This window comes from Pinus tabuliformis, chromosome X (assembly GCF_031772625.1).
Source record: "Pinus tabuliformis cultivar Carrire ecotype Pingquan chromosome X, CPIR1, whole genome shotgun sequence".
Taxonomy (NCBI): domain Eukaryota; kingdom Viridiplantae; phylum Streptophyta; class Pinopsida; order Pinales; family Pinaceae; genus Pinus; species Pinus tabuliformis.
Genome location: NC_142308.1, coordinates 862,671,338 through 862,682,987, shown reverse-complemented (window position 1 = coordinate 862,682,987; position 11,650 = coordinate 862,671,338). Strand labels below are relative to the sequence as shown.

Genomic DNA, 11,650 nt, shown 5'->3' with positions numbered 1-11,650 from the left:
GTCCCAAACAGGCAGATCATAGACAATGTCATTATAGTCCAGGAAGCAATTCACAGCAGTCTCAATAGAGGAGAGAGGGGTATGATTATCAAATTGGATATGGCAAATGCCTTCGACAGGGTGGACCACTCCTTCCTAAGAACAGTTCTCAAAAAATTTGGGTTCTCTTCCAACTTTATAAGCATCATCAGTGGGTGTATATCCAACACTTGGACAGCTCCTTTGATCAATGGTCGCCCCAGTAATTACTTCAGAAGCTCCAGAGGGCTAAGGCAGGGCTGCCCCCTCTCCCCCTTTCTTTACATTCTCATGGCTGAGACCCTTAGTGCCCATCTAGAAAACCTTCGCCGGAAAAAAGAAATTCCAGGCATACGCATCGACAGAGGAGTCAAGGAAATAAATCATTCGCTCTTCGCGGATGACACCTTGCTCATTGGGGGAGCCTCTAGTCTGATGGCAAGGAGGTTCAAAAGAATTCTGGACGACTTTCTTCTAGCCTCTGGAGGCAAACTGAATAACAGAAAATGTAAAATTTATACATGGAATGTCTCCCTCCTGATACAACAGAGAATTTCTCAGATTCTAGACATTCCTCTCCAAAGAACCTGGAGCTCTTTTTCTTATCTAGGCTTACCCTTGGCAAAAGAACACATCAAAGGGGAAGTCTGGACAAAACATATAGAAAAAATGAGGGGCCTCCTCCAGAGCTGGGGCGCCTCCTGGCTTAATCTTGCTGGTAGAACCATTCTCATAAAGGCTGTCCTTTCAGGCCTCTCAGTTTACCAATATGCGGTAATCATGGCACCTGCTAGCACTCATAAACATATGGAGCTCATAATGAGAAGCTTCCTCTGGCAAGGAGGAAAACAGGACTCAAAGAAATTCAGCCTCGTCAATTGGGAGCAAGTCACTTTGCCTTATGAAAAAGGGGGCCTGTCCATTAAAATCCCAAGCCTCTTTAACCAGGCTCTGGGCCTTAAGTTGATCTGGAAGATCCTCTCTGGAAACGGCTCCTGGTGGGTGGAGACCATAAAAAGAAAATATCTAAGTGGCCCTAACTCCAACATTCTCAACGATCAAATTGCAGAACGGCCCTGTACCCCTGTTTGGAGACTGATTAAAAAAGTCTTACCCCATTTTAGAGAAAACGTCTCTAAAAGCCCTGGCAATGGGAGGACTACCAAAATATGGTCTGATAGAATCATGGGTGCCAGCACTAGAAATTCGCAACAAGAATTCAGACCTTTACAAGAATGGATGGAAGGTCGAAACATAACCACATTGTTTGACATCTCCTCTTGGACTCAAAACAGATGGAGGGACTGGAAAGATCTCAACCTTCCTCAGGATCTCAACGACCTTTGGCATAAATTGAGGCTTTCTCTCTCTGGCTCAGCCCCAATTAACAAGGAAATGGAGGATAGATATGTTTGGGACATCAGCGGAGGCAGCTTCACAGTGAAAGAGGGGTATAGATCTTTGCAAAATAAGATTCACACAGTCAATTGGCATCTGCATTCAGCAGCCTGGAAGAACGAATGCATACCAAAAGTAAAACACTTCAACTGGGCCCTCTTAAAAGGGAAAATCTTAACTGCGGAAAATCTGAGAAAAAGAGGAATTCAAGGTCCCTCGATTTGTTGTTTCTGTAAAGCAGAGGAGGAGACAATTCATCACTCCTTCCTTCGCTGTCCTTTCGTCCAAAGCTGTTGGGATCAGTTAATCGGCCCACTGGAAAGGAGAGGAAACTACGATCAGGTCCATAACCTCCAGAAAAACTGGAAGAAAGACTACCCTCTGCCCAGAAAAGGCAAGATTAACCTTATCAGAATCTGGAAATGCATCCCCGCCACTCTAAGCTGGAACATTTGGTTAGCAAGGAATCATTATGTCTTCAAAAATGGGCAGCCAAAGATGGACCAGATCGTTGCAAAGACAATAGCAGGCATCGCTGAAGTCCTAAGCGAAAAACATATAACTCCCCCAAACCAACAAGGCTGGACTCAAGATGAAAAGGACTGGTATAACAGATTCAACATTTGCCACTCCCAAAGTTCTCCCCCTCAGCTCAAAATAACGCAGAGACACCATAATTGGAAGCTTAGAGGACAAAAGGCAGAGATAAACAATTGGCTCCTAGCTCAGAATCGCCCCCTTCTCTTCTTCGACGGGGCTTCAAAAAATAACCCCGGGAGTGCTGGAGCTGGTGGAATAATCAAAGATCACAAGGGGACCCTCTTATGCAGTTATGAATGGGGACTCGGGTGCGCCTCCAACAACGTGGCGGAAGCCTACAGTCTGTTGTTAGGGACTGAAACTCTTCTCAGGTTAGGTATGAGGAATGCTATGATCATTGGAGATTCGGCCATCATCATCGCCTCCATGACCACAGGTAAGGAGTTTACAAAGGCAAGCCTTAACAGCATCAGAATGAGGATAACTGACAACATCAAAAACTTGGGACAAGTCACCTTCATGCACGTCTTAAGGGAGAACAATGTGGAGGCGGATATTTTAGCCAACAGAGCAGTAAACAGGCCTCAAGGACAAGCTTGCGAAAATGGCAGAGTATTTGACAAGGCAATACCGTAAGGGACAGAAGTGGCAGTTCGGGCATCAGAATTGTTACATCCAAATGAATCATAAATCCCATCACCCCTCAGGATCCAGGTCCCTCGATTTTCCCCTTCCCTTCTCTCCGCCGTCGCTCACCCCGTCCCTCGACCTCAGCCCCCTGCTCCCCCATCCTCCTCGTGATCCCTCCTCCGACTTGTCGGGTATCCGTCCCCTCCGCACTCTTGAAGCCTGCTCAAATCCGCAGGCGGATCCAGTCTCAGGTAATATTATATTGCCCCCTCATCATAGCAGGCAGCCCCCTTTCCTTTATATTCCCCCTCAGACCCCTCCTTCTCACAGATCATCCTGGAAGCTCCAGAATCAGTCGGGTAAAGCAGTGAGTCCTGAGAAGAGCAGCTTTGGAAGTATCCAGTCCTCCCATTCACCGGATTGCAGAATCAGTAACCAGAGGGATCATCCGCCCCTTCCCTCAGAGATCAGGTATAAAGCAAATCGTTTCATTGTCATTTGTTCACTAACTTGTGCTCTCCCAGTTATGGCAGAAAACAGACAACAGAATGAGGCTCAGGGAGGCGAGGCGCGTCGAGGAAACCCGCTGGACAGGGTGCTAGCCAACGACACCTGCACCCTCTGTCAGGATCATTGCTCCACGATTGCACGCTTAGTAAAACACCTCAATGAACTGCGCGAGGATTTCATAGCCGACAGCAGATCTAAGCGCAAGAAGCTGGAGAAACGTAAAAAGGAAATAGAGGCTCTCAAGGATAAGTGCGAGCATCTGGAAGAGGCTGTCAAGCACATACAAAGCCTCACGGAGAGTATGCAGGCCGAAGCCTCTACTAAGGACAGCCAGAAGGATCAGCAGAAAGATGACCAGATGGAGGACACTGTGAATCAGTTTTGGTGTTAAACTCATGACAAGCAAATTTTGTCTTATAGACGGCCTGTTTGTTAGACAGTACAGTAGATATCTCTTTCAAAATATTTTACTTCAGCTAAAACTACAGAAGTCAAGGGCTGCGTCCCTTATTTTGGACTTCTCTACTTTCTATTTTCATGCACCTTATGTAACTTTCCCTGCTTAGTGCAGTTTTTATAATACATGAGTAGACGACCTTGTAAAAAAAAAAATTTCCAGGCCCGGTGGTCTGTCTAATTTAAGGCCTAGAATTTCGCTTGCATGTGTCACTGTGCCACGGCCTTAAAAGACATGGTTACCAACTCTTCCTTAAAGACAGGGTCTCAAACTTGCCAACACGATAGTTTTATTGCTCTTCCCAGATGGTGACTTAGTCTTCTCAATGAATTACCTCAATTTGAGGATTTGATTGGCCAGTAGACATTAAATGTTACGCGATCTCTGGCGAAATTTCTCTAGGTGCTCTCAAATTACTCGTTATTATAATTGCACCAGTTTACAGAAAATCTCCACAGCTTCATTGACACAACTAAAAATATTTTTCAGAATTAGTTGGTTATAATTGCACCACTTTTCAGAATTAGTTGGTTATAATTGCACCACTTTGCAGACAATTCCACAGCTTCATTTACACAAGTTCAAATATTTTTAAAATTTTAAGAGACAAACATAATTCACTAACATGTCACTAACTTGCTTTCTGATTCATCATTACATTCAGATCACCAATCCTTAGTCCTGTAGGTAGATGATTTTTGAAGAGTTTTATCATTATAAGAACATGGGATCAATTCAATATGGGTGAGGAGGATTGCCAACAAACTGTGAAACCTATGTACAATGTCAACGCACTAGTGAGAACCACTCAGAAACATGTTTTATTTACTCACGCAGTTCGATAAATTAACTATAGATAAACGGGAAATGAATACAAACTAGTTAAATTGTAGAAGCGTGCTGTACAATCCAACTTCAAAATATAAAATGTATACAGGTTGGTGGAAGCTTTTATTGTTACCAAGATCTCCGAGAACACATGAACACAGACATCATCGGGGCAGACACACATAAAAATCTACATCGATGCATTTTTTTTTAATTGATCTTCACATCACTTGGAAATCTCTGATTGTTCCTTCTCAGCGGCTTTGGCCAACTTTTTCTGGCGGGCGAGCTCGATGTCTCGGCTCATCTTTCTGGTGTACATCTGTGCAAAAGTGATGGGCTCTTCCATGAAACACTTCTCGCCTTCCGCCTCCTTCACAACTCCATCCAACGGGTACACGATGGCTTCCTGCGCTGGATTCTGAAACGTCGCAATAGACAGCCTGCTGCTGTTCGAATTCACCACGGCTTGATGGTCCGCGGTCTTGAACTTGCCATTGCTCAGATACTACAATATTATTATATCATAATGGTTAAATCACTAAATACTATAATATTATTAATAAAAAATTGAGTTTATGCTCATTGCAGATTTCTTGTAATTAAAATAGTTGCTTCAGGACATATAAATATTCTGTGTTCATTAAATACATGAGATCTGCAATGAAAATAAAAATACCCAAATAAAAAGAAAAGCTGAAAACTATAAAGATATAACTGCTGGGTGATTTGATGCACTTACATGCATATGATCTCCCAAATTGACAACAAAGGCTCCTTGAATGGGCTCCACAGTAATCCAGTTTTTGCCATCGTCCTTGGTAGCTTGTAGGCCTCCAACTTGGTCTTGCAGGAGAAGAGTGATGGTGCCCGGATCGGTGTGCCTTTTCAGCCCCAATGTCATGTCTGGTTGTGGGCATTTGGGATAGAAGTTTATCACCACTTTCTGGTCCATCTCCACACAAGCCTTGGTCACTGCTTCAGTTTCCAATCCCAATGCCTCTGATATTATCCCCAACAGTTTGCATGCCAAACCCATCAGGGATTCGCTGTATTTCTCCACAACCTCCCTGCAAATGCACAACAATTTAGTGTTCAATTCATATGAAACAAAGCTGAAATCAATTTATATGGGGGATGCAGGGGATGGAAGGGGGTACCTCCAGCCATCGGGCTTGACAGGCCACCTTGTGTAATCACGCTGGTGAAGGGGATAAGAGAGGTAAATGCAGATTTCTCTCCAGTCCAGAACGGCTTCGCCCTGCAGATGGCTGCTCACCACAAATCCTCCACGCTTTCCACCTCTCATGTCGTATTTGAGTTTCTCCTCTGCAGGGAGGGCGAAGAAAGCTCTGGAAAGCTGAGTCATGGTCTCCACGAGCTCCTGGGGAACACCATGGTCAATCACCTGGAAAATTCCCCATTCGGAACAGGCCTTGCTCACTTCGTCTCTCACGCGGCCCCTCTCTTCCCCGGCGATACCAGAGAGGGAAATGACGGGAATGTCTTTACTGAATTGATTGTAAGCCACCTTGGGGCGCTCGTCCTCATCTCGGATGAAGATGGATTGCAGAGACTTCGGCGGCTCTTCCGTTACAAGGAAATCGGGTCGATCGTTAACCACTGCTGTCGGCGCCATTGTTTAATATCAGATCACTAGTCACGCAGAAAGAAAGAGGGCTTACTCTACTCAGAGACACAAGGTGATCTAAAGAATGGCGAGCTGTTTTAGATTTAAAGGCGTAGGGCAGGCCGGCTTGAGATGCTCATAAAAGAGTTAGTTGCAGGAGTAGAGGAGATAAATTTGAAGCATAGCTGGACCTGCAACGTGTGTGTCTACCTTCCATCCGCTTTTTTATCCGCCTTTCTTCGCGGGTCGGATGTTGAAAGCCCTGCCTGATTACCAGTCGCCTCTAACCTGATGTAAGCTACTCCCAATGTAATAGATTTGACGTTTGTTCCAATCCTACCAAATTATTTAATCTGCCATACTGAAAAATCATAAATCTTTGACCATCAAGATAATGATGTCTTACCCTATCTTCTTTTTCATCTCGAACTTTAAAGTAACATTCTCCAACAACAGCAGTTTTCTTTTCTTTTTTTTGGGCGTTAATAAAAACTCTTTTCTTAAAATAAAACACTGTAAGTCACTGTAGCGCTTAAATTAGAGGAGCCAATTCACCTGTTTTTCTTAATGTGGTTATAATAAATAGAGGATTATATCTCTCAAAATAAAACACTATTAGTCACTGTAGCGCTTAAATTAGAGGAGCTAATTCACTTTTTTTTTTTAAATGTGGTTATAATAAATGGAGGATTATAATGTTTATGTTAATTGCATAGTCGTTGTTTACCAAACAAACAATTTTGCTTGGATGAGAATATTTCAGTGGAAATTGGGTGAAATTAATTTCAAAATATCTAATTATGAGTATTTAAGTTGTTGTATTTTTATGGTGGAAATGGGTTCAACGCCATCAAAAATCTCTGGGACACCTAAAATTCTGAACCTTGATAATTATAATGAAGATTTCCAAAAATTTCTACCATAATTTTTTCAAAATCATACTAAAATTTGGAAGAAAAATTATAACCTCATAACTAATATTCTGAAAATTTAATAAATATCAACAAAGTTAAAAAATTAACTTTACTTAAATTCATTAAATAAAAACACTATTATCCAAACGCTTAAATTATAAGAGCTAATTAACCATTTCTCCTGTAGTTATAATTAATTAAAAATTATAATGTTTATGTTAATTGTATATTTTGAAAATTAAATAAATATCAACAAAATTAAAAAATTAAATTGACTTAAATTCATTAAATTTTAAAATATTATAAAACAAAATAATGATAACTCATATTAACGACCTTGACATTTAACTACTAACATCTCTATTTAATAAGTTAAAAAAATGAATAAATAAAATATGTTTTGTCATCCATCGTCATACACCTATGTAATTGTTTTTTTTAACTACTAACATCTCTATTTAATAAGTTAAAATAAATAAATAAATAAAATATATTTTGTCAACCATCGTCACACACCCATGTAATTTTTTTTTTAAATGACTCAGAATTAAAATAGTAAAGAAAAATGTTACTTCTAGTACTAAGAATATTCATACTTGTCACATTAATTAGCAGTAACATTATAACATCAAATAAATCTTGGTGTATTTCACCTATAACCACATCACACTTTAAAGGGTTTGATTCTACATGTATTCACCCATCTATTATTAAGCTACTACTTAAACTTTACACACAGATTAAAGTACCGCCCTTACTTATTGTATTCATGGTATTTATGTTCCACGGTTCGACTATTAATTATTGCTTTAATTCTTACCGGCCATTATGACGTCCCTAGGCTCAGCGGTAATACATCTCTCGAGTCTTCGGATACTATACAACTAGCCCTTCTAGCCTCGAGAGATGCTCCTCATCCACAGTCACCTGATGTTGTGTTGCATCGGACAGTGGAGAGTAATCTCTTAGATCTATGCTTTCGTCGTCGCTTCATTGTCTTCGCATTTCCTCCTTTCGGGTTAAGTCGTTCTACTTCAAGGCAAGGTGCTATCGCATTTACACAGGTAATCTCAACAGTGATTTTCTTTGATAACCTTTGTTGGCATAATTCCACGAATCTTAGGCTTCTTCGTTGGTAATACCACCTTTTCTAAGTGGGTTGGCTCCATACAGACATACCATCACTTATGTTTGATTCTCTGCTATGAGAAGGGTATCTACACATCTTCGTATCTAGGTAATGTTTATATGCTCAATGCAGGAGTTTTGTAACTTGTTTGATTATTTTCTTTTAAAAGTATCACATTACAACCCTGTGTTATTCTTGCCTAGGGAATCTAGAGGGTTTCGTCGTTGTTCAAGATTTGGAACGAATGTTAGAACTTAAGTCCATTGCTCGGCTTACAGACACTGGTGGAGAATGGCCAAGTTTAACTACAGGTTATTGAACTTTGCTCAACTACGTTTTCATCTGGGTTTTAGCATAGTAGGGTTTTGGCTTCAAGAGTTTAAAATTCCTTTGCAGAAATATTGTTAGCTCAGCCTTGTATGTGATTTTTGGACTTGTACTCTAGTTACAAGAAATTCTATTGAAGTAAAAACTCGCTAGTTTTTGGGTTTAGCCTAGGCATTTATAGTTGTATTAAATTTTGAATGAAAAGTCTCATTTGGCTGCTAAAACCCTAGTCCAGAATTGGTTCTCGACTTTCTATTTGTAACGTCTTCATTTTGGGCTATTGCTTTTGATGAGAAAGAACAACTTCATTTTGGGCTATTGCTTTTGATGAGAAAGCATGCTTTTTGATGAGGTGGGCCCTCTTGGAATAGTATAATGATTCATGTTTAAATATTATTGAATTTTTCAGAATGTCTTTACTCTCTGTGTAATATTATTGGTATGAGTTCTTATGCTTAATTCTCTTAACCAGGGGTTTAAAAGTCTGTTTACCTATAACTCACAATTGCATGTAAATCTATGAGTATCTGGATATACGTTAGGAGGATGTTCAAATGTTTCTTGACTCTTTTTCTTGAATTTGTAAATCATGATTCCAAAAAAGTTGTTTCACTGGTTTATACTTCTTTTTTTAACTATTTCGAACATAATACAAGATTTTTCTATGTTATGTTTAAGTTTCATATTTAGATACTCCCCCTAAAAGAGTGCTTGTGCACCTGGAATTTCTACCCCTTTCTCTATGTGAACTAGTGACATAATAGTTTGTTTTTATCTTTTTAGAATAAAAGGAATAAGCTTCTTATGTCAATTTTCCTACCTCAAAATTTTAGTAGTTATTTTCTAATTCTAGATACATTGTCCTGCATATATTTTTTATACAAACTAATGAGAACTATCCCTTTTATTTCTAGAGCAACTGCTCGTTAAAAATTAGAAAGATTAATTCCTACTACTGTAAAGTAGACCTTCTACCTATACAGCACGAGATTTTACTTATCTGAGTATGCACTAACTTCCAGTTGTTAGTCTGTTACCAGACCTTAGATTACTTGTTGTTTTTCCTCCCAACCATGCAACCGGCTAATCAGCTTGTCTCCCCCAGAGCTTCTTCTCACATGCAGAATTTCCTCTTAAGACTACAACCTTTTTGTTACAGCTATCTGGTCCTAACCAAGCTTAGCTCTAGGAACCCTCCTGACATCTCAACGTAGTGTTCTCATTTTAATACTTCATTCTTTTTCCCTCTTTTCTGATCTCAAGTACACTTACCCTCTTGATCTTTTTTTCCTAAGAATAAATCTCCAAGGAAATTAGTTAGGAATGTTATTCATTGTTGTTTAAAATTTTAGCTTGCTACCATAAAAATTTATATTTCGGATCCTGCATTGTTGCCTCTCTAATCTGCTCATTAAATGTAGTTCGCAATTCACTGAAAGAGACCTCATATATATACAGTTTACCTTCTGACTTAAGGCATCTACCACTTGGTTCTCCTTTCCTTTCAAGTGCTTGATTTCAAAATCAAATTCACTTAGGAAGTTGACCCAACGAGCTTGCCTAGCATTCAAAGTGGGTTGCTTAAAATAGTTAGTTAAACTATGATGATCAATCATTAATAGAAATTTCTTACCCATCAAGTAATGTCGCCACATCTTTAATGTTGAATGATTATTATTAGCTCTAAGTTATATGCTGAATATTTTTGTTCGTGTTCCTTAAGCTTCCTAGACTCATAGGCAATAACCCTGCCCTCTTGCATTAGTACGCCACATACACCTTCCTTGCTGGCATATGTACAAACCACATAATATTTATTTGGATCAACAATGCTCAAAATGGGCGCATTGGTGAGTAAATGTTTAAGCTTATCGAAACTCCTTTGACAATCCATGGTCCACTTAAAAGTTTTTCCTTTCTTTTGCAGAGAGGTAATGTGGTATGCCACCCTAGATAAACCTTCAACAAATCACCTATAGTATCTGGCTAAACCCATAAATGATCTTATATCAACCACGTCTTTTGATACTGGCCATTCCATTATAGTTTTTTTTTTCTTTGGATCCACAACAATTCCATCCTTTGTAATGACACGTCCTAAATACTGGATTTGTTCTTTAAAGAAATCACATTTGTTGTACTTGGTGTACAGTTGATGTTCTCTTAAAACTTGCAGAACAATACGGAGATGTTCTTTATGTTCTTTTATATTTCAAGAGTAAATTAGTATGTCATCGATAAAAATCAACACAAATTTATCCAAATACTGATGAAATATATTGTTCATGAGGCACATGAAGGTTGCAGGAGCATTAGTTAGTCTGAAGGGCAACACAACGAACTCATAATGCCCATAATGAGTTCTAAAGGTTGTTTTTGCTATATCTTCTTCCTTTATTCTAATTTGATGGTAACCTGAACGAAGGTCGATCTTTGAGAACACAGTCGCACCCTTCACCTGATCAAAAAAATCATCTATACGAGGTAAAGGGTATTTATTCTTGATGGTCAATTTATTTAACTGACGGTAATCCATGCACATTCGCAAGGTTCCATCCTTCTTCTTAAGAAAAAGCATCAGAGCTCCCCAAGGTGATACACTTGGGCAAATATATTTTTTATCAAGAAGTTCTTGTAGCTGCATTTTTAATTTTGTTAACTCTGATATGCTCATGCGATAAGGGGCTCGGGATACCGGGGAAGCTCCTAGAATCAACTCAATGGTGAAATCTATATCCCTCTTTGGAGGAAATCCCAAAATTTCTTCAAGAAACACGTCCAAAAAATTCTACACCACAAGTATATTTTCTAAAGAAACATATTTCTCCTTTGAGTTAGTATATCATACCTGTATTGCATAAATTTGGTAGCCTTTTCTGATACATTTTTCTAATTGAGAGGTTATTACTGTTCTTAATTTCAGTGGTCTTAGTATGCCCTGAATTTCCTGCCTCTTTCCCTCTTAGTCCATATAGTTAATAGTTTTGGTTTTACAGTTCATGAGGGACCAATATTTTTCCAATCAGTCCATGCCTATTAGGATATCATATGATCCTAGGGGAAACACATTCAATTCTACTATAATAAGTTGACCTGCTAACTTTAGGGGGTAGTTGCTGACCTTGGCCAACACCCTTCTTTTTGTTCCCGTGACTAGTTGTACTAACCAAGGATTCTTAAACTTACCATCTTGCAAACAACATTGTTCTACTACTTTGGGACTAATATAACTTAAAGTAGCTCTTGGATCAATTAAAATAGATATACTT

The 11,650-nt window shown here is 39.3% G+C and overlaps 1 protein-coding gene across 1 annotated transcript; it reads right to left on the bottom strand.

Annotated features, from left to right (window-relative positions):
- Window positions 1-4,351: 4,351 nt before the first annotated feature.
- Window positions 4,352-6,194, bottom strand: LOC149142435 (naringenin,2-oxoglutarate 3-dioxygenase-like). The gene is made up of 3 exons (XM_089448202.1): window positions 5,542-6,194; window positions 5,124-5,451; window positions 4,352-4,889 (listed from the first exon to the last, which is right to left on the bottom strand). The coding sequence occupies exons 1-3, from the start codon at window positions 6,018-6,020 to the stop codon at window positions 4,608-4,610; spliced, it is 1,089 nt and encodes a 362-aa protein (XP_089304328.1). The 5' UTR covers window positions 6,021-6,194; the 3' UTR covers window positions 4,352-4,607.
- Window positions 6,195-11,650: the final 5,456 nt, after the last annotated feature.

Coding starts and splice junctions, on each gene's coding strand:
- LOC149142435 (XM_089448202.1), bottom strand. CDS start 6,020: ATGGCGCCGACAGCAGTGGTTAACGATCGACCCGATTTCCTTGTAACG. Junction 5,452..5,541: donor GTCAAGCCCGATGGCTGGAG/GTACCCCCTTCC, acceptor GTGCATTTGCAG/GGAGGTTGTGGAGAAATACA. Junction 4,890..5,123: donor ATTTGGGAGATCATATGCAT/GTAAGTGCATCA, acceptor ATAATATTGTAG/TATCTGAGCAATGGCAAGTT.